The sequence below is a fragment of the Miniopterus schreibersii genome, assembly GCF_964146895.1.
Source record: "Miniopterus schreibersii genome assembly, chromosome: 5".
Classification (NCBI taxonomy): Eukaryota; Metazoa; Chordata; class Mammalia; order Chiroptera; family Miniopteridae; genus Miniopterus; species Miniopterus schreibersii.
The window spans coordinates 75,164,962-75,188,541 of record NC_138106.1 but is presented as its reverse complement, the minus strand read 5'-3'; the positions used below and the strand labels follow the sequence as shown (position 1 = coordinate 75,188,541).

At 36.6% G+C, this 23,580-nt stretch overlaps 1 protein-coding gene across 1 annotated transcript in view; it reads right to left on the bottom strand.

The window, feature by feature from the left end:
* Positions 1 to 23,580, bottom strand: part of GBE1 (1,4-alpha-glucan branching enzyme 1) — a 258,450-nt gene that overhangs the window by 47,750 nt on the left and 187,120 nt on the right. Inside the window, exons 11-12 of the mRNA XM_081137631.1 lie at positions 22,709 to 22,819; positions 18,401 to 18,572 (exon numbers count right to left, since the gene is read on the bottom strand). Coding sequence (XP_080993757.1) covers positions 18,401 to 18,572; positions 22,709 to 22,819 — 283 coding nt within the window. The remainder of the gene's footprint in view (positions 1 to 18,400; positions 18,573 to 22,708; positions 22,820 to 23,580) is intronic.

Here is a 23,580-nt window from a genome sequence, read left to right as displayed (position 1 = left end):
GAAATCTTGTCCATTCTTCAACAGCCAGCTTAAATGCCATCTCCTGTGTCAGACGTCTCTCTCTTTCAGTCTGAGAAACTTACGTCTTTAGCTAGCTACACTGCTTTCAAGAAAAGACGCACTTCCTAACTCCCCTTTATGGCTCTGCATCTAAGCTTTGTCCGGTGAAATGCAAGCAGAATTACGGGAAGATTCTCTCAAAAGAGCCGACTCAAAGGGAGAAGCTCACCCTCTGCTCCAGCTCCTCCTTCCTGTCAGTGTCCCGGGACTTTGATCTTCACTACGTAGGAAGGGCAGCATTTCCGTTCTGTGCCTTTTACTTTACATAGCGAAATATTTTGTACATGTAGATACACAATTAAGTAAATTTGACATAACTGTACCCAAGAAAAAACACACCTAAGGGCAGGACAAATTTCTAAGTAACCTTCCATCCTTCAAGTTAGAAAGTCAGTACATAGTTCATAGTGAAAAAGTGTGAAATATGCTACTATCATAGAACAAAGATCTCAGCTACTTAATCTGAAGTGAACATGATGCATTAAATTTTAAATAATATAAAGAAAGCTATTCAGAAATAAATGCTAGAGCTTGCCTAAAGAGTAAAGAAATAGTCACGAGACTAGAATTACATTAAAAAAATAAGATTAAAATAAGCATCCAGAATTATGGCACAATAGCTACCTGGGTCCCTCACAAACTGGTACATGAATGTATAAAACAGATTTGTCAAAGTTGTCCCCAGACCTCTTGAAACTTTACAAAGAATCATTAAATATGTCAGATAATTGGGGGTGGGGGGATGGGGGAAGAAACTTTTACTATTCCAAGTGACAGATGTCAAGACTTGGGACTATCTAAACAATCATAACTTCGCAGACTTTCTAAACCAGCACCCAGGAATACATGCATATTTCCCTGAACGTTATTCCTGGGGCCCACCAAACAAGAGAAAACGCTGTATAGGCACAGTGGCAGCACAGAATGGAAACACACCAAGAAGGTAGACTCTACTAACTGCAAATTCTGTTGCACAGTTTTACACTTTCAAATAATTTTCTGACTATAAATTAGTCCCATGTTCAGGAAATAAGTAATTTACTTTATAGAAATTAGAAAATAGGAAAAATTATGTGTCATACAGTGGAGGAAGAATATAGATAAAAAAGACATGAATTTTAGGACTCAGCGTGTCACTTACAATATGTAACTAACTGCAAGCCGAATAGTTTTCCCTTATTTGTAATATAGTAAGAACTTCCATTTATCAATCACTTGTTACATGCAAAGCATCATTCCAAACTCACAACATCTCTAAATATTTTAATTATTACAAGTGACCGGTAAAATAGGTATCATTATAATCTCTACCTCTCAGATGATGAAGGTGAGGCACTGAAAAATTAACTAATGTGCCTACGATGATACAGTGAGGAAGTAAAGCTACCATGATGGGGATCTAGGCAGACAGTCCCCACACCTGAATTACCCACTATGTTGCACTGTCTCAAAATGAGGATTATAATAAGGATGCTAACTTTGTATGCTGGTTGCAGTAAGAGAAATTATGCAGGCAGAAATGCTGTATTATAAACTTTAAAAGCCTGAACAAACGCAATACACAAAGAAAAATATGTGGGAAGGTATACAGAAAAAAACATGAAAAGTAAGGATGCTGTGACTTTGCTATTGGCTAAATGTTAAGAACAATGAAAAGAAAGGAGACATTGAAATGACTCAAAGTCAGCCTTTGGTAACTGGAAGAGAGATGATGACAAAAATAATAGTTTTTAAAAAGCATCACAATTCGTAGGGAAGCTGGTTTCCCTTTTGGATGCAGGGACCCTGAGGAACCAGCAAGATTCCGCACAGAGATCTCAGGCAGACAACTTGAAAATTCATGTTTGCTGTTGAGAGCAAAAGGTTGGACTGGGAGATGTTGATTTGAAAATTATCTACTTAGAGAGGTGGCCAAAGTCGAAAAGGAGACCAGCTTTCTGAGGAAGGGGAAGTAGGGAAGAAAGAGAAGAGGCTCCTGGCAGCAGCTGAGGAAAAGGAGACTGCGAAGGAGCCGGGAGAGTCATGACTGAGAGGACAAAGGGAGGGGAGGGGACACGAGGAGCCAAGGAACCAGGTCGCCAGGAGCACCCAGAGTGGGTGCGGAGACCTGCAGGTCAAAGGTGACATTTGGAAACCAGAGTTTTCCACCTGCGGAGAGGGCAGCAGGAAACCTACAGGGTGACTAGACTATGAGAAAGCAAGGCTAGCACTACTTAATGAAGTTTGGCAAAGAATGGGAAAAAGCAATACAATAGCAATCGGTTTCACAGGTTAGTAAACTATTTCTCAATTTGTAAAATGTGCATTTTTAGCAATGTACTAAAATTTTAAGTTATTTTTTCAGACATTTCCCAATAATTTTATTATAGTTATCAAAATAATTAACACATAGGTGTATCAAAATCATGGGAAAATAACTATCTCCAGTCCAACCCTCACTGTTGATATTGCATGTTTAGTCACACAATAAAAGGAGACACTTATTGTTTTAACAACAATTTAAAAACGAAACAGCTTAGTCATCACTAACATATACCATCAAGTTGCAGAAGAAATACTGCTTGGTATAAAATATTTTATGCTAAGGATCAGAAAACAGCAAATTTCTGGCTAATATTTAAAATTCAAAAGTTCTGTTTTCCTATGTGTAAGTCAAAATAATTATATCTGCCTCTTCCAAACAATTTTTCCAAGACAAAACAGGATACTACTTAAGAAAAGATTCCTGACTCATAAGGAAATAAAGATGTTGAGTATCCAACGTTTCAAAGATAGAAGCTATGATTTTAGGAAACAAAATCGTTTATACAAATGAATTTCAATATAGCAAATCCTAATGTGAATAATGATTACATTTTCTTATTCAAGAAAATAATTTTCATAATATGCATACCATAATATAAAAATAATAGAACTTTTTCCAACTTAAACATGTGGCCCTAAAGTCAACTGGTTAAAAATGAACGAATATCCTTGCCTTTTACTAAAAAAATTGATGGGTGTCCATAGGAAGAAAATTAGAATTTAAAAGTTTCAAGCTCTTTATCCTAAGCAGTCTGGCCTTTGATGTTGTATTTGCCGAGGCAACTCTTGCCCTCATTTAGTTGGGGGCAGCATATATTGGCAAGGGAAGGAGAAACTAGCAAAGAAAAATGAAAGAACTAAGTTGGAAATAGACTGGCGGTCACGGAAGACTGTTTTTCCCTTCCAAAACATTCAAAAGTTAAGTCTGTTCATTTTTAGCTACTTGAGAAATACTTTCAAAGAGAGGAAGAACTCTCATCAATACCACTGTTAGGAAGATTGCGGGACCAGAGACTTTGCTTTATTTTACACAATAGAACATTTATTTAGTGACGTGGGAATGGCAGAGCCAGCATGAAAATCTTATCTGTCTATCCTCAAACTAGAATCTACACATCAAACCAGAAACTGAAATAATTATCCTTGAGACACTATTTTAAGATAAACAGAATCTAGTGGGCAATACCTGAGTAGAAGATGCAGAAATGACAATGGATGACACAAGGTTTTTCTCAATCTTGTCATTACGCCCCACCCACCCACTGTCACCTACTCCACATACACACGCTGGAGCCTTTTTAGACTTTTTCCTAATTGCTTCCACACCATAACATTTCAATGCTACAACTCTGCTACATGTGTGCTTATATGCTGCCAGGCTCTGGAGAGCAACAACTACTGATTCTTTTAAATTTCTTTTTGCCCTCTTTTAACAATCTATTTTCACTCCCACTGGGTGGTGATATCACCTCCACTGACAATGCATGAATAAGGCAAGTTGATGAAGCCATAAAGATATGCACGTGGCTGATGGGTGCACACATCTTGCTCTAAGTATAGAAGGGGCATGCTGTCTGCATCAGGTTAGTCAAGGAATTATCCGACCGCAGCACAGAAAGGGAGCCTACCTGGCCCATGCGATCACTGCCCTGCCCTCTGGAGTTTGTTCCTATCATGCTCTCTTTAGGAGCTATCAGAAAAGTCTGGCTCCAGAAATGTTGGGATTGACTAACAAACATCCAAACAGAAGCTTCTTTCCAACTTTGCAAGCAAAAGAACATATGGGACTATTTTTATTTGTTTTGCTAATATTTATTTGGCCTCATTTATAGAAGATCCCAAATATACACAGGATTTAAAAGCCTCCTAATTAAAAGGGAGAGAGACAAAGAGAAAGAGAGATTCCCATTAGTTCACATGCTTTCAGAAGATTCTTGCTTTAATAAATGAAATGCCTTTTAAAAAGTCAATAAATGGATTTTTCAAAATGTTTCAGGATTGTAAATGTTTATTTGTTCAACATGTAATAATTAAGTTCTTGTGTTATACTACTACTTTAAAGTCATAATAGGCATAAAATAAGCTGACCTTAAGAAATAATTTTTAAGTGCACAGCATTTTTACATTAGGATAAAGAAAAAGGAAAGAAAACATAGAATGTGAAATGCATTGTTAACTACATAACATAATTAATATTTTTTATTAAACTATACAAACATATTAAAATAATCCAAAATATCTGAATGTTTTCTTGTTTGTGGACAGGTCTTATTAAGGTTGACCACAGTGGTAGAAAAGAGAGACTGTATTAAAAAAAAAAACTCAGTATAACAACTTCGTAATACATTTACTACCCACCTGATCCATTTGTATTAAGTGTAACATGAAATTTTATCTCATGACCCATATATAATGAAGCACAATACACATATGATTAAACTATAAAAGGGGTGGCTATCTCGGTTATCAAAATTTTATTTTTGTCATCTCATCTTTTCATCCCAAAATGGTCATTTCAGCACATCTCATAATGAAATCTCTAAATGACAGAGGTTTTGTGTGTGTTGGTGACTCTCTAACACCTATCATTTGGTTTTTTCAAAGTAATCCATAAGGGTCTATTAGACAATGGTGTGCAAACAAGTTGCAAAGCTGGTTCTGGGTTGTTTCTCCCAAGCTATAAAATTCCTAAATCAAAACTGAAAGTTGACTTATAATTTTAAGGTTAAGAGTGTAAGCTTATTAATCAATTGTCAATAGATTTTCTGAATGTATTTTAAAAAGAAGATAAGTATTACATTATAGGTATTTCTACAATATATTTATGAATTGTTTATGCTTTAAAAGTTATACTACTCCCCTGGCCAGTGGGTGTGGCTCAGTGGTAGAGCATCCACCCGTGGCTCCAAAGGCTCAAGGGCTCGATTCGTGGTCAAGGTGACATACCTGGGTTGCAGGTTCAATCCCCAGCCCGGGTCAGGGGGCATGGGGGAGGCAACCAGTCAATGTGTCTCCATCACATCGATGTCTCTCCCTCTCTCTCTCTCTCTCTAGGTTTCTCTCTCTCTCCCCTCCCTCCCTTCCACTCTCTAAAAAATAAAAATAAAAAATCAATGGAAAAAGTATCCTAGGGTTGGGATTAACAACAACAACAAAAAGTTATACTATTGTCCAGCCAGCGTGGCTCAGCAGCTGAGCACTGACCTAGGGTCCAGGCGATCATGGTTCACTTCCCGGGAAGAGCACATGCCCGGGTTGAGGGCTCGATCCTGGTAGGGGGCGGCAGGAGGCAGCCCATCAGTGACTCTCTCATCATTGATGTTTTTCTCTCTCTCTCTCTCCCACTCCCTTCCTCTTTCAGAAATCAATAAAGACGTATTTTTTAAAAAAGTTATACTATTATTTTTTTATATTTTCAGTTTATGCTTCTATAGGTACAACTTTAAGTAACTTAATTATATGAAAAGGTTTTCAAGAAATATAAATTAGATGATAATTCTTTCCTATATAACAGAATTCTTTAAAATAGCAAATTTTTTCAATTAAACCAAAAGTTATTCATATTACAAATTCTAAATTAAGGAAAAGTTTTCCAAATCATAGTTACTAAATAACATGAGCTGTACAGGTATTCCTCACTTTTCAAAATCTCTAGTTATGCCACTTTGCTTTCATGAAGGATCTAAGTAAGTACCTGTTTTCTCAAACTGAATCAGAAGATTTTCTATTTTACAAAAAGAGGCAAACACAAAAACAGCATCAATGTTTGCTGTGCAGCGAGCGTTACACAGGCCACGCACACCTTGAGCAGCAGGAGTGGCTCCTCCAAGCTCCTTCCCCGGACTACACTCAGCACCTCCGCTTCAAGCTGCCAAGCTTTGAACTGTGTGTGAGCATTTGTGCACAATACTGATTTATTTTGTGCATCTGTTAGCAAGATGTGTCCTTAGGTATCAGAAAAAAATCTAAGAGAGATCATAAAGGTGTTACACTTAGTGTAATACTGGACGTAAGTGAACATATTTGGTATACTTTAGAGGTTATTTTTTATGTCTGGGAACATTCAACAATTTTCCCATACATATTAATGGTAACTGATTCTTTGCTTTATGCCATTTCAGTTTATGAAAACTTTCATAGGGACACTCTACTTTCAGATAGTGGGGAAAACCTGTACCTGCACTACCTTATATTTTAAAAACTGCTTAAAGCAAGTACCTGGATTATTTTTAAAGTATGAAGTAAAACACAGAGAGATCCATTCAAACTTGCATATTCAAAGAAACACATTTCTTACATGATCCACACAGGAAAAAAACAGTATTCAAGTATTTGATTATTTAGGATATAAATATGCACTAAAAATAACTTACCTAAATAATATAATTTGTACTACATAATTTAGGCAGCATGAACAGTTAAATATCTCTTTTCCTTTGATTTAGCAATCAAAACGGTCCTAGTATTCACATCCCCGCAAAATGACAATTTCATTTTCCTCATAATCTTCAGAAAAATCTTTTAAAAATGAAGTAGATGATTTTTCAATCCATACACACAGACCTACAGCTTTAAAGAATCCCGGTGGTAGAAGATCTTGCAGTGCTACTTTTGGTTTGGGGTGGCTGTCCCCTCAAATCTATCTTTCCCATTTTCAGTGGAGTAAAATACCTACAGTGTGCATCTGGGTCAACCTGCTGTAAGCCCTTCAAAAGCTTTCAATGACCTGCCTCTGCTTCTAGCTTCATCTATGTTAACGTGCCCCTCATTCTCTTTCGCCTTAGCTTGCTTAGCTATCATTCCAGGGGAGGCTCTCACAGAGGATCGGGGTACACAGGAAAGGGACACTTCACACTTAACCACCCCTTCCGCAGCAAGCCTTCCTGGGTGGCCCCCCATTTCCCCCACTGGGTATCAGAGCTCAACGTTCATCTTTCAGACGTCCTTCAATGTCCACACTCGGAGAGCTGTATGCAGATCTCACAGGTGACATTTACCACCGGACACGCTTACATCTACCTGGCTTGTCTGTCTCCCCCCTGGACAGTGGGCTCCTTGGGCTTCTCTCATTCATCACCCAGCTCTCGGGCTGCTGCCTGACTCAGCAGCAGGTGCTGAATCGCTGCAGAACGAAGTAAGCGAAGGAGACAAACAAGTCATTTGCAAGGGGAGCTCAAAACTTTGAAAAAAGTTACTTTCTCCTTTAATTTGTTTCATAGATTACCACACAGTACGGACTTTGTTGTTTTCCTCCGATTCATCTCCTCTAGAGGGACATTTATAGTTAGAGGTGTGCCAACACCACTGCCAATCGTAGCCTTCATTTCAGGTAAAACAACAATGTTGACTTATAGGAGGTAGTGTGTTTTGGAGGCAGACAAAGCTGGGTTCAAATTCTGGCTCCTGTATTCATCTAAACAAGCCACTTAAACTTTCATTTTCCTCACGTGTAAGATGAAGGTGATCATTCCCACCTCTCAGGGTTGCAGCTCAGGTTTAAAGGAGATACTATATGTACAGCACTTAGTGTACTGCCTTGCTCAGGGAAGGGGTTCAAGACACTGTAGCTATTGTTAGAATCCTGTGACCAAAGGCTGTCAGATTAAGACAAGTCACCCAAATAATCTGTATTTCCCCTCAAGGGAAAATACATTCCCAAAGCAAAACCTATGGCTCCCTAGTGAAAAAAAATTACTATATTTTCCAAGGGATTTAGAAAATACCTCTCTACTGAGATCAGTATGTATAGTTCACCTTCCTGCTTTGTTTGGGGGTCTGTGTGCCAGCTGGGGGTGAAGGGGTTATGACTCAAATAATGATCTAAAGTTCAGAACAGAGAAATCCGTCTTCTAAATTTGTAGTCTCCTGTTGGCAAGTTGCTCAGGAGAAAGGTCAGAGCAGAACATTTGAGTTTAGAGCACTCACTACCACATTCCACGAGATGACAGCCATAGAGCTCACTGGCTATGGCGAAACATCATCGCATTTACATCCCATAGTTACAAGGATCTTTACAGCACGTCTGAATAACACCGGAAGACATAGCCGTTCGGCCTTTGAGATAAAAAAGTCTCTAGTCAACTCTTTTTGGAAGAAAGATCTGTGGGTTTCTTGGTAAAAGCTGGAATCCTATGGGAAGTTCTGAGATGTGAGTCAAATAACAAGACTTACTACATAGTAAAACTGGAGAGGAGAAAATTAGTGAAGGAGATAAACGGCTCAAGAGTCTAACACCACAGAGGAAATACCGTGAAGCATGAAGAAAAGTTACACTTTTCTGGAACAGTGCGGGGAGGAGACACTATAAATGCTGTTCACTTACTGGCATCTCATTTAGGCAGATTCTACCAATGAGATAAGGTTATGACTCAGCTGGGTCTCTGGGACTGGATCGGAGAGGCTTAACTGAAGATGTAACACTAAAGTAGGAATTCAGAGCTAGGGACCATGCTCATTGCATATTAATCTTTATTCACATCTCGTAGGATAGCATCCTATTTTTTTCTCCTTAAGAAGATGAGTAATTTGATAGAGGATCCTGGATGTAGGTGACACCCCAAATCTTTTGTGGGACACTGAAGCTCATGGTTAGGAAATGAGGATTTGTATTCCTTCCAAAATGCTACATAATAAAGTAATAATCAGGGTTTGATGAAATTTCCATATTTCTGAGTAACGTTAAAGTACATATTACCTCCATTCTGCAAACTCAACCATCTACAACCCAACACTGGAGCTGGAGAGGTTTATATATGATGAGCCTCCTTCAAATCCAGGGCTATGTGGACAGTGAGTCCATTCAGTGATATATATATTATATAAAATATACATTGTACAGGGTGTGTGTGTGTGTGTGTGTGTGTGTGTGTGTGTGTGTGTGTGTGTGTATAATAGCCTATGAGCAAAATATTCAAATATTAATTTTAGAAACAACTGTGCTCTTTTCACTGGAACTTATTCTAAGACCTGGGCCCTCTTCATGGGTTTGTTAGATTAGCAAATCTGATACAAAGACTCCAAGTTAAAATTTCTATTTCTGATTATCTCACCTTGAAGAGATAAAGGCGAAAAGAAAATCAGGTGCCTTCCTGTGCATGGGAATTGTCTTTTTTTATGATGATGCATCTTCTCCAGGAGAAAGGTCAGTGCCCTAGATGGTAGGTTTTGGTTTAAAACCCATACATAACCCATGAAGGATAACACTGAACTGGTTAGCGTGCCCTGCACAGAAAAACAATTTTATTTTCCTGGCAAGTCTCTCTACTGAAAATAAATGATTGAGCCAATAGTAATAATTAATATCTCCAATGGGTTTTATAGAAATAAATCTAAGAAAGAACAGTTTCTGTTTGTAGTGCGAAAGGCTTAGCGGAAAGGGCCTGAGAGCAGCAGACCTTGCTCAGATGGACGCAGGCTGGGGAGCTGCACTGGGTCTCACCCTACTCATGCAAATCTTTCTTTGGAAATTCAGTAGGTCGGCCCAGCTAAAGAGCAGTTCAGGAGTCATTCACTCCACCTGCACTGACAACCACACATATCCCAAAGAAAGCAGGGGCCACACAAGTATCTTAGCCTTAATGTCTTTAAAGAATTAAGGACAGAGAGGTTCAGTTGCTTCTTTTTCCCTCTCAACATCCAGGTTATCAGTAGAGCCTTTTCCTATTTGGAAAGGTTGTGACATATTCAATTTGGTCCACGCGAGAGAAAAATGTGGATAAAGTACATCAGAAACATTCCCTCATAGGTTAAGATGAAGTTTCTCTAATGTGACTCTTCTCCCAGGTTATCAGCAGCAGCAAGGACTTGGAGGTCCTTCTGTGAAAATTAACCTGGCAGACAGAACAATTCCCGTCCTGATGAGAGGATTTAAATCATGTGGGCAGAGGCACAGGCGGTTCCATCGGCTAGCTAGCTCCCAGTGCTTCCAGCACAGTCTGGGTCTGTCTCCGGCCTTGACCTTCATTTCTGCATTCCCTCCATCAGTGGATCTCTATGTTGTAACTCCACAAATTAAAATCGCTTGCTGGAACTTTTTAACACTACTAGAGCTGGAGCCTCACACTCGATGGCTCCACCTAGAATGGCTGGTGTAGGGCTCAGGCTTCAGTATTTTAAAGCTCTCCAGGTAATTACAGCAGCACTTCCTTAACTCTTAGCTGAGTGTCATGCTCATGGTAAGTTCTCATTAAATGCCAGTTAAAATTGGTTAGCAGGGTGCTATGAATCAATCAAGGTCATTACTTTTTTAAGTCTACGCCATTTAAAATAGATGCCATTTGTGTCTCTGAGCACTGTCACAGGGCTTCAAGCCATTTACAATTGCTCCTATTGAGGATTCTGCAGTTTTTCACAGCTCAGTTTTACAGACTTCTACTAGTCATGTTACCTTTGGTAAACTTGCCTCAACAAGCTAAGAGAAAATGCCAAAAATTAGCACTCCTACTGTTCCGGAGAATGCATTTTGTCTTCCGGTAACTTCTTCAATTCTAGCACTTAGCAGGAAGACATTTACCTTTTTATTGTATGCCTATCTCTCAGAAAAAAGAATTTACAGGTTTGACACTAAACAATCACAGATGGAAGGCTGAAGTAAGATCACACATTTACACTGAAGGACACTGTAGCTGTCACTAAACGCACACTGACACTTGGGACAAAATCCACCCAACATTCTCCCTGTGACTTTGGGGAGAATATAACATTTCATTAAGGAATGTTCCACAGAATTTCAAACGTCAAAATACAATATAATCATATTGGGAAAAATCCTTCAAAATTAGTAATGGAAATTTCATAATACTGCTGAGAGAGAAAATTGCCAGTTTGTAATTGTGCCTCTTTCTCCACAGGTATCACTCATTACAGGAACGAGAATAGCATCACAGTGATGAGGCTCCGAAAGGAGAGAGCAGTGAAACAAGTGTACACATATCAATGACCCACCCTGTGAACAAGAAAACAGTTTTCTCTCTATCGTCATGATTAATATGTTTATAAATAGAGCAGACACTATAAAGAGGAAAAGGCTTTTGATTTAAATTTTATCTATTGGTAAAAATATACTTGATAATGATTCTCAATACCAGTCAGGAAGCTCCAGGAGAAGCACCACTCCTACTGGCCTTGTTCGCTGTGGGAAGTCCAAGTCCAGCCACTCGGCCATTCAGGGGCCGCCGGACTCACTGCATACTGCTCTCCCATCCCCTCTGCCCTTCCCTTTCTCCTGCATCCTCTTACTGTGCCCTCTTCGATTTCCGTCCTATAATCAGAAAAGTTTTCTATGTTTTACATGCTGTTTGAATTCTCTCTTTACTTCATACCCTTAAGAATTACCTGGAAATATCTTTTAAAATTCCCAAACCCAGGCTATACCCAAGACCAACCAATCACAATTTCCAGTATTTTTTGGTAACTCCCTGGTCATTCCAATGTGTAATTTTGGGAACCAGCCATTTTTCGGTTCTTTATCAGTTATTTCTTCATACTTCCAAAAATATTTTCCTCTTTATGACAGATTCCTGGCAAAACTCCAACCTTTGATCCACCATGACCTTTTAGGGAAAAAAAAAATCCACACAACCAAAAGGTTGATTCAACTTATAGTCTTGATTACAAATCTCAAATGAGCATTCAATATCACCCAGTCATCGTCCTATGGTTCTCTAGTATTTTCACACCTGGACATGTCCATTTCATGCTTCTACTTTTTCTCTCAAAGCCTCTTACTCCCTTCACTCTCAAATGATGACCTCACTTAGAATATAAAAAGCACCCAGCATGAACTTCTCTGCCTTCACACACTCCGCTTACAAACCAGCCTGCACCTGTACCCAGAAACTGACATGGAAACAATGAGTTTAACTTAAATAAATAAATGTACACGTAAACAAATCAATGAGTCCCATTGATTCCAGGTTATTTCTGACATTTCAGTTTATGCATTAACATCTGATGTCATGAGGAATATATATGTGTTTTATGATTACAACACAAGTTTTCAGTTTTCTGGACTACTGTGCTATGTTATAGTAGTGACACATTGCTAGTTTCGTTGATTTAACGCTGCCAGTTCAGTATATTTTAAATGAGAAATTTAAATCATTTATATTTTGAGATATGCCCAGAGAGTTATAGGTGGCATTAAAATTTCAAATCGAATAAAGGTGTAGTCATTTAGAAAATGTTCTCCTATAACACTGTAATCCCCACGAGGAAGAAGAAAAATGACAACCGAGAAAGCGAAGCTTCTATTGCAGAAATAATTCTTACTTCAGTTCAAAGGCTTTCTGAACAAGCGGAATATGAACATGACAGCATATAAAGTGATTCGGGTCCCTCTGAGTTTGGATCTCTATCTATATATGACGAAGCTAAAGACGACAAAGTCAAATCAGGGGGGAGACAAAAAACTTCCTTTGAAACAAAACAGGCAGCAAGCTCTCAACAGAAGAAGACTGTAGTCCTTACCAAAAAACCAAACCAAAACAAACAAACAAAAAGCAGAAAAAAAGTTGTTTAAAAAGATTCTCTTAAAGTTATGAGATAAAACACTTGATACGTGGAAATAAAATAGTTGGAGTCAGCTGTCCAGTGTAACTTTCTCACCACTGCTCAGTCGAGGCTGGGGTTACAGGGAGCTTTTTGAAAAGCCAGAAAATTTTTCACAAAAAGAGACTTGCAAATCTATGATGACATTTTAATGCACTTTATTTTTGAAATTCACTTTTAAAAAAACTATTAATATTATTTCCTTTTCAAATTTATGTCTAAATTTTCATCATTTTGTTTGGGTAGCTGATTATTAAAATTACATTCTACTATGTTTATATTTTAAATCAGCAAGATATGTGCTTAGTACTTAGATTGTTTTATTAAAAAAATTAATGTTGACATTATTGCAGGTGTCCCCCATTTTCTCCCCCTTTGCCCACTTCCCCTCCCCCTCACCGCCCCCTCCCCGGCCTTCACCAAACTATTGTCCATGTCCATGGGGTATGTGTATATGTTCTCTAGCTAATCTCTTTACCTTCTTTATCCACATTAATTTTTTAAATGGGTTAAATATTTAGTTTCTTCTCTTTTTCTACAATTCTAAGCAGTCTTTAATAAAAAATGCTATCAATGCCATTATTTTGGTATTACATTATTACTGTGTATCAGTATTAGCATTTTTGTTCCTAGTAACTGTGATCACTGATCATAGCCACCCATTTGCCTGTCTGACCACACTTCTTTTTTAAAAATATAGTTTTATTGATTTTTTGAGAAAGAGGAAGGGGGAGGGATAGAGAGAGAGAAACATCTATCAGCTGCCTCCTGCACACACTTTACTGGGGACTGAGCCCACAACCTGGGCATGTGCCCTCACCAGGAATCGAACTGGTGACCTCTTGACTTATGGGTCAACACTCAACCACTGAGCAACACCAGCAGGGTCTGACCACACCTCTTATAGCAATTCCTGAGGAGTCATGTCATGAAGCCATGTGACCACTCCCTCTGCTTCAGCAGACTGGATCAGGAAAGCTTAATTCTTCAGTGATACCAGATGACCTCCAGAAAGCTGGGCTAAATATCTCCCTATCCTCACTTGCTTCTTGGAATTGTCTTAGGAGTTTATCTACTTGCAATTAACATATATATTCACTGAGGTCACTCTATGTGTAAAGCAGATGTTTTGTATTTTATATTTATTTTTAACTATCAATTAAACATTCTTAAGCAACTAATGATTATAAGAAGTAGCAAAGACATATCCATATAGATTATCAACAATCACACAGCTTATTTTTCTAATCTGTATCCTTTCAGTTAAATTGTTAATAGAGAAAAAAATAAACCATAAGCCATTTAACCATCCATATCAGGTTTTTCTTACTGAAGAGTTCATGGTATTTTAAAGTGGCTGAAAAAAACCACCCTTTGCATTAAACTTGCCAAGCAATGAATGGTCTCTAAAACAATTCCCTTAGGTCCCAGGTTTTTTCCTGTATTTGAAGGTTAAGATTCCCAAGTGACTTTAATCTCACTCTATTTCTTCAGTCCTGCTCTGACTTAAACTTTTACTGACTTCACTGCATGGCTCTCTTGTGCTTTTCTATTCTGTGTGGCTGGCTGAAGCAGCTCATAAATTTCACCAAAAAGCTCCTAACCTAGTTTCTACATATTGACATGACATTCTCTGCTGATGTCCATCATTGTATCTAGTGCACATACTAGCATAAAGGTACTTGTCCGCTTACTTGTCTGTATTTCCTTTCGAATTTTGAGACCTTGAGGGCAGAACTATTTCCACCTTGGAATATCCACCGCTTAGCAATACCTGGTACCTAGCAGATACATATAAATGTCTGAAGCATGAAGGGATTTCATAAATTGTGTTAAACCACAGTCTAGAATGTTATGAATATATTAAATTTATAGTTTAAATTGATACATATCTCACTAACTTTTTAAATTGAACTTGCCTAAGTCAATCCATATTCTCTTTCTGTCTCCGTCTCCCTCTCCCTCTCTCAGTCCTGTGCACAGGAGTGCCAGAAACACATGCTCCGTTTTATCCAATGCTTACAGGGATTCATGCACAGACACCATGTGATACATAATAAATATTCACTGATCAATTATGATATTGGCTCACCCTAGAAATAAAAAGTAATTGAGGCAACTCTCAGATCCCTCATACATGAAAGCTAGTAAGGTGTTTTCACAGCAACTTTCAGTAAATGTCACTATGAATTAAACACAAAAATGGTACTATTTACTCTTAGTGAGCCTGCAGAAATGACTTAATTTACCACATAATATAAACTGGAAAAATGTTATTTGATTTTAAAGAGAAAATAAAATTTTCTGATATTTTAAAGAGAAAATGACAATAAACATTTTAAGAAACATTTAAGTTAAACAATGTACCATCAGACAAGATTCTAAAGAAACCCTCTTAGAGGGAATTGGAACATCAGCATTCAGGACTCATGTATTTAATGGAACAACTAATAATATTAAGCATAGTAGTAGCAAATTTAACTTAAAATTAAACTTATATTTAAATAAAACTTAATTATGATCTCTGTGCCTGGCAATATTCTGAATCTTGTCTATGCATTAAATCAAATCACCTTCAGAACACTCCTGGGAAGCAGGAGCTACTCCATTACCACTGAGCACAAAGGGACAAGTGATGACACCTCTTACCCAGGTCACAGCTCAAAAGCTTGGATTCCCATTCAGAGTGTTTCTTAACCACCATGCTCTATCTTTTCCCTAAAATATATTCATTAATCATTCGTATTATTAATATTCATTAATATTCATGGTAATCTACATATTGATCTAAGAATAATTTTTTGTTTAATTTTCTCAAATTGGAAATCAAAAGAGAAAGACAACCAACCAGCTGCTGTCATTTTCTGGTTGCATGAAGTTAGCCTGAGCCTGCCACTTTGCCTCTCCTAGTGGCAGTTTCAGCAAAATGGGACTAGTAACATCTACCTAGCATACCTCAGCACTCTTCTAACTTTCATCCCAGGCTTCTTTAGAACTAAAGCATAGTATAAAACAAGAAAAGCTTTATGAAGATTAGATGATGTATGTGAATATGTTTTAGAAAGTAGAGAACACGATGCCAATATAAACTCTTACAATGAGTGATGTGAAAATATAAAAGTAATTCAGCTATCCCTACTTCCCTCTTCTATATTTGATTTTTTATATGACTATATGACAGAAGAAGAAGAAATATAAATGTATTTATTCATTACCAATTAACATAACTTAGCAAATAAAAAAATTCATAGGGAATGTTCCTTTCCTTTAACCAGAGTAAAAAAAAAAAAATTTAAACTCAAAATTAGCTGTACATAAGGCAAAAACAAAACAAAACAGCCAAAGTGGTATCATTCTGAGAAAATCCATTATTTATCTTAATGATTTTTTATAAGAAAACACATATTTAAATGCCTGCCAAATTTATGTAAGCATGGTTTAATTAAAAACTACCAAAATGTGTTATTTTGCTCCTTTTAACTCACTCCTTCTCTATTAGAGGGAAATAAAATTAAAATTCCAGATAGCTAACAAGTTTAAAAACGTCTAAGACATGAGTAAACAACCAGGTTTCACCTCAGTCTTGAAAAATTTCTTTACTTGATTTTATAAAATATTAATTTCCTATATGCTGCTGGAAAAAATTACTTTGCTTGAAACTGCAACTGGTGATTGCAGCTAATGAACCACTGCTAAAAATATTACATACAGTTATTATATATATATATATATGTGTGTGTGTGTGTATATATATATGTATATATATATATATAATTTGATATCCTTTTTCAGAAAAATGTGAAAGCCCTGTGATGTGCTAGATTACAGTGCTAGTTGCTACTAGTTCCTGGGGATAGAAGAGAGATAAGATACAGATGACCTCTATCTTCACTGAGTTTTCATTTTTTCAAGGGAATCATACATTGAATGCGTTTTCAAATGTAATTCTGTTAAGTGTCATGAAAGGTGGCATAGGTACTATACACACAGTACACAGTTATACACATGTGTAACCGGAAAGCTAGCAGGTCTTTAGGAAAGGCCCCGGGGGACGTGAGAGTTGCCGGTACAGGGTCGGGCGGGGAAAGGGAGGGGGTGTCTGAGAGGGGTGATTACAACAGTGAGACGGCGGCACGTGCAGAGCTCAGGGTGGAGGCGGCTGGCACACTCAGTAACAGGGAGGAGGCCTGGCTGGCTCCAGCCACGCTATCGGCGGGGAAACCCACGGGGGGCTGCTCACGCGAAGCCTACGGGGCGGCTGGGGGACACCGTGATCACTGTAGCCACTAAGCAGAACAGTGACATGATCAGAACATGGGGAAAATATATATTTAAAATCATGATATCTCATGGGGAAATACAAAATTTCATAAAACACATCCATAATCAGTAATTAGAGCCATCTGGAAATTACTGATTTTAAAGTAAGAGATATGCAAGATTTACATAAGATGCTGAAATAGAAGGCATAAAAAAAAGGTTATATTAGAGTTAAATATTAGAAGCCATTTATTTCAAGGACAAAAGCTTTAAGAATAAAACTTCAAAGGATCTCTGAATCCTATATCAAAGAATAACATCAAAATTATACTTGATACCACAAATATGATCAATTTACAGACATTATAGAAAGAGATGCTAGAAATGTGTTTATTAATTGTGTTACTATTGAAAGTTCCATGAGAAGAGTTTCCAAAAGAGAATAGATGTTTGGCCTGCCCTAGGTTGAAAATATAGTTAATGTGTTATTATTATAAACATTTCACAAAGTTTATGAAGTTCCTGACCCTCAGGGAAAATACTGACCAAGACTCTCTCTCTCTCTAGCCTTAAATCTTTCTGTCTCTCTCTAGCCTAAAAGTTGGCAAAATCTCCGAAAGCTCAAATGTTCAAACAGTCCTTGTTAACCAAATGGAACAGAAAGCTGTATTAGTTGACTTCCATATTTTACCAATGAAGAACCTTCATACAATAGTGACTGTTGAATACTCATAATTTTTAAAAAATATTTCTATTTTTAAAAAATATTTGTTTGCCCATCATAATATCCTGGACCATGGCTTTCACATTTATAATAAAAATATACTGGTCTACAATTACCTCAAAGAAAACCAATAATATTAGTATAACATATTATGACATGACACTTATACTTTCTTATGTTTAATGTGCAAGCACTACAATAAAATAAACGCAGAATGATTAAATTCAGAATAATTCTGTTTTAAAAATAATTTGCTGCACTTGTCAATAATTTTAAATAAAATACAAGCCATTAGACTACTTTTGCATCATGTATTAGTTATAACAGTCTTACAGCAATTTAATTTTTGCAGTTTACACATGACAGTATATTAAAGACATAAAGTTGTAATTTTCTATTTTAAGTCTAAACAGCCAAATCAAAATATTCTACATGATTTATGCATAAGTAGTATTAGTTAACATTTTAAACATAGATTGGAATATGTGTTCAATTCACACTTACCCATGAAATTGAGATAGCCTTCCCCGCCGAGGGCATGAGTAATGAGTCGAATCATTTTATGAAGCTGTATTCCACGATCAATAACTGGAGTAAAAGGGGTCAGAACGCTCATGTTGGTATACATTTCAGCATCCATCAACCAAAATGCCAGTGTCTTATCCCCAACGAGTGCCTACAGAAGGAAAAATCGGAGATGAATGCCGGGAATTGGAATGAAGCAGCTATGATTTACACTAGAATAACACAGGATGAAAAACAATGTAGGAGAGGTGCATGAATTAGTATTAATTTAATGTACATGCCAATAATTCTTTCTATGATAAAGGTGAGCTGCTAAAACCTGTTAAAGACCAACACGTGTATTCAGGACTGGTTATTTCTAAAAGAGATTGTTGAAAAACTCATAAGCTACCTGGCTATCATAACTGAGTGGATGCTTCAAATTTTCTAAAACTGGAATAAATTTTTATCATAATGTTGAGGATACTAAATAGATTTTGAAATAGTTTGCGTACTACGAATTTATTTGTTTTGAAAGAATGTAAGTTTCTAAAAAATCTTTTATATGTATATATATTTATATAAGTATATGTATCTATATATGAATATGTATATAATATGTATTACATATATGTGCACATATAATACATATATGAATATATTACAATGGACACTCCTCCCCTTCAGCGGAGGGTTGACAACTTTTTCTTAAAACATAGTTTGTTTCCTCATTGTACTTGTCATTTAATCTAAAATGCATTTGTTTTACATGAAAATATAATAATTGATAAATGGGGCAGGTTACTCAGAAACAACCTGAGCAGAAGAGAAACCTTTTAACAATCTGAATTATTCTTGGTTAAAAACAGCTTACTAATACAAAATCTTCTTCACTGACAAAAAAATAATATATGTACAGTGAAACATATAACAGATTAAACCATTATCTCATTACTTTATTACAATTATTTTCACTTTTAGAAAAATATTTTTACTTATAATCCTGTTACACTCTCTAATCTATTTTGATTATAATGACTTGTCTTTTTAATACTGTTACAAGAAGATCTACTCATTCCATTGGTCTTGTCCTAATTTTGTGGGCCAAGAAAGAATTGTCAGAATACGATTCTTGCTACAAGAATTCTCAAAGTTTGATTAGGTAGTAATTGTCATATGTATTACTTGAGTTCAATTTTTTTTTCTTTATCGAAGCAACCTTTTTGTACCCTGACATTCAGGTAAATATTTTAAATCTAAACATACAAATAATGCATACTGTTATGGACTGAACTGTGTTCTCCCCCACCCCAAATTCATGTTGACGTCTCAACTGCCAATGTAACTATGGAGATAGGGTAAAGAGATAATCAAGTTAAATGAGGTCATAAGGGTTGGGTCCTAATCCAGGGAGCGGTGTCCTTATATGTAGAGGAAAAACGACCAGGAATAAATGTGCACAGAGAAAGACCACTTGAGGACACAGATAGAAAACGCCATCTGCAAACCCAGGAGAGAAGCCTCGGGAGAAACTAAACCTGCTGAAACCTTGATCTTGTACTTCCAGCCTCCAGAACTAAGTAATAAATTTGTTGTTTATTCATGAATAAATGAATATTATTTTCATTCATTCATATTTTGTATGAATGAATGAAAGAACAAATAAATGAATGAGATAAACAAACTGAAGATGAAACTGACAGATTACTCTCATAATTTTCCTCCAAAATGTATAGAAATATTATAGATTTACCTAGAATTAAATGAATGAAAATTTGTTGTGTTGTGGCAGCCCTAGGAGACTAATACATGTAGTAGAGTAAAAGGCAGCTTCAATCTGACAATAAAACATCGAGTTCCATATGAGAATAGTTTAAAAATAGGCTCTACTGCTAAAAAAAAGTGTGAAAACAATGTATATAAGATATAAATGTATTAGTTTAATTGTGATTAGACAGCATTATTTCTTAAACAATGTGTCCTTTCCACTTGTTTTGAACTGTTTAATTATATTTTTACGTGTAACTGTGTTTACTTCTGTAATCTCTGGCTCTGTTATGAAATCATTTTGATAAACTCTGTTATACTTTTACTGTGATGTATATATTTCTGTATTATTCATTTGATCAATATACAGGGTGGGGCAAAAGTACGGTTATGGTTGTCCATATGGAAAATAATACAATAATTAATAAATAATAGTACAAGAATGAACTTTTTTTCCCCATATTCACAACTGTAAACCTACTTTTGACCCAGTTGTGTATTTATAATTTTTATTAGATGTATTTGTACATTTTCTTTTAGAAAGAACAAGGGAACTTGCACTTCTTTATACATTTCTGACAATTGGTAATACAAGGCAGAATTACCTGACTCTTTAAAATATGAAATAATTTTAGGTAAATCTATAATATTTCTATACATTTTGGAGGAAAATTATGAGAGTAATCTATCTATCACTTTCATCTTCAGTTTGTTTATCCCATTCATTTATTTGTTCTTTCATTCATTCATACAAAATAAGTGCATATCGGGAGCTCACAATGTACTTCAATTGCTAGGAGTTTGGAATAGAAAGATATAATTTATGCATGTATTTTAGTTTTCATATTGTTACGTTTTTGGTGAGTGGTTCCCCCACCCTTAAATAACTATTATTCATTTATTATTCTGTAATATTTTGGTTCTGTTTTTTTCATATTTATTTGATCTGCTCTAAAGCCAATTTAAGCTGAAAAGACAACAGTGCTTTGACTTGGAAGCTGCGTATGTCCAGTTCATGAGTCAGCATATTTTCTGTAAAGGCCAAATAGTACATATTTTAGGCATTATGGGCCACTTTCTCTGTCTTGACTACTTAAAAGCAGCCATACACATAATGAGAATGAATGAGCATGGCTGTGTTCCAATTAATTTTATAAAAACAGGAAGCAAGCAGAATTTGGCCCATGGGTCTTAATAGCAGACCTTTCTGATCTACTTACACTTTCTTAATAATTAGAGAAGACACCTGAAAAACCACCTGTCAATTTCTGCCGAAATAACAGACAAGCTTATTGTTTAAGCTTCAATTTTCTTAGTACACACATGTCAAATAATTCAAAAATGTTTACTGTCTCATTTTTATTTTTTATTTATTTATTTTTAAATATAACTTTATTGATTTCAGAGAGAGGAAAGGAGAGGGAGAGAGAGAGTCATTGATCGAGCCCGCAACCCGGGCATGTGCCCTGACCGGGAATCGAACCCCAATCACCTGGATCCTAGCTCGACGCTCAACCGCTGAGCCATGCCCGGCTGGGCTACTGTCTCATTTTTAATGTTTAAAGAGTATATGTTATATTGTTTATGCTTATGAGGATTAATATAGCTTTAAAAAACTAAATGGACATTTCCCTCTATTTATTTATGTTTACTGAGTGAATACTAGGAGCAGTCACAGTATTAAAGCTGGAAATACAAAGGTATACAAGCAATTTTCTGGCTAAAACATGATGAGAACATGGATGGTGGAGCAACTATTCTTACCCTGGACAACTAGACAAAGGCTTCAGAGGGAGTGTGGTATCGGGCCAGGGCTACTAGGTCTTTTACTGCAGGTTCCCAGGTGCAGCAGGCATGTGTAGCTGAGTGGGCAGAGGTACAAGACTAGAATTACGATAACCTATTCAGGAATGGGTGGGAGCTTTACAGGACTGAAGAAAAGAAGGGTTGGAGAGTTGAGCAGAGAATGAAGGTAGAAACCAACTCACGCCAGGTTTTGCGTGGCCTTGAACAACAAGCTTCACTCAAAAGAGCTGGGTTGACAATATAAGCTTTGCTCTTTGGAAAATACCTCTGGCTGCATTACAGAAGATGGACTGAAGCTAAGGGGACAGTGACCAACTAGCAGGAGATTTTAGTGATTGAGGGAAAAAATGACAAAAGCCTGTAAAAAGGCATAGAAGGAAACCTAAAATGGAAATTAAAATTAACCTGGATCAGCACCACTAATCCTCTCATTACAACAAAGAAAAACATCTAAGATAACATTTGCAACTGTAACTTACAATCTTTTGGAAATTGGCAGGATAAAAATGGCTCTGTATTTTGAAGCTGGAATTTATAGATCTATGAAATAATTTTAAAATGTTTTGCAAGTATAAGTAATTTTCACATACAGATATAACTGTAGATAGATGGATATGTTATATTAACGGTATTAAACCATAGAAATTTGTGTTTAAATATGTTAATAAATACACACACACACACACACACACACACACACACACACACAGATGCATTACCCGAATACTCATTTACCTGATCATGGCTCTCTGCATAAGCAATGCACTTTTCAAGGTAGCGTCTGTTTGTGAGTGTATGCACTATGTTGCCCATATTCCAATCTTCATCTTTAAACTCCTTAAGTAGCTAGATGCAAGAGAGAATATAATTAGCATAAACCTACGTTAAATCCCAACCTTAAGGTATGCATCATATCCATCCATATAACTTGGCATGCAGATACAGGCCCACCCATATAGCAAAGATATCTTTGCTGAAACTTTTTTTGATTCATTGCTTTTAAGAAACTGTCCAAATGACAGTGTGTGGTTTGTGTGTGTGTGTGTGTGTGTGTGTAGTATGTGCATGCACCTATATTTTTACTTTTGTGCAGATTGTTTGACATTGCACTTTAAGATTTTGCAACCTTTTTCCCCTTGTAATAACTGCTACCTCTTGATTAATAATACAAGAAAGTGTTATTGTGCAATACATCTTTCTGTAACTTTCACAAGGCAGAGATATACTTGCTACATTTTTAGGCTGGATTTAAAAAAATTAGCAGGAATAGTGTTTTGTTCCATTCTTTTAAAATAATAATTAGAGAACTATTGTTTAAAAATTTAAAGGTTAATTATTATGAAATAAGTGTCATCTTAACTGACCACACATTTTTGTCTCCACTCAGTCTTCAATCTGCTCCTCTAACACCACTTCAATGCAAATACCCTTGCCCACATCTCAGATTCCTGCCTCTTAGGTCAGTAATTGCATGTTAACAAGGCTGACCCTTTCCTCCCCAGAAACGCTTTCCTTCTTAGTCTACACTGTGAAACTCTTGATCGCTTTGTCTCCCCTCCACTCTAAGCGTCCTGCAAGCCTCTTCCCCTGCCTGTCCCATAAAAGCT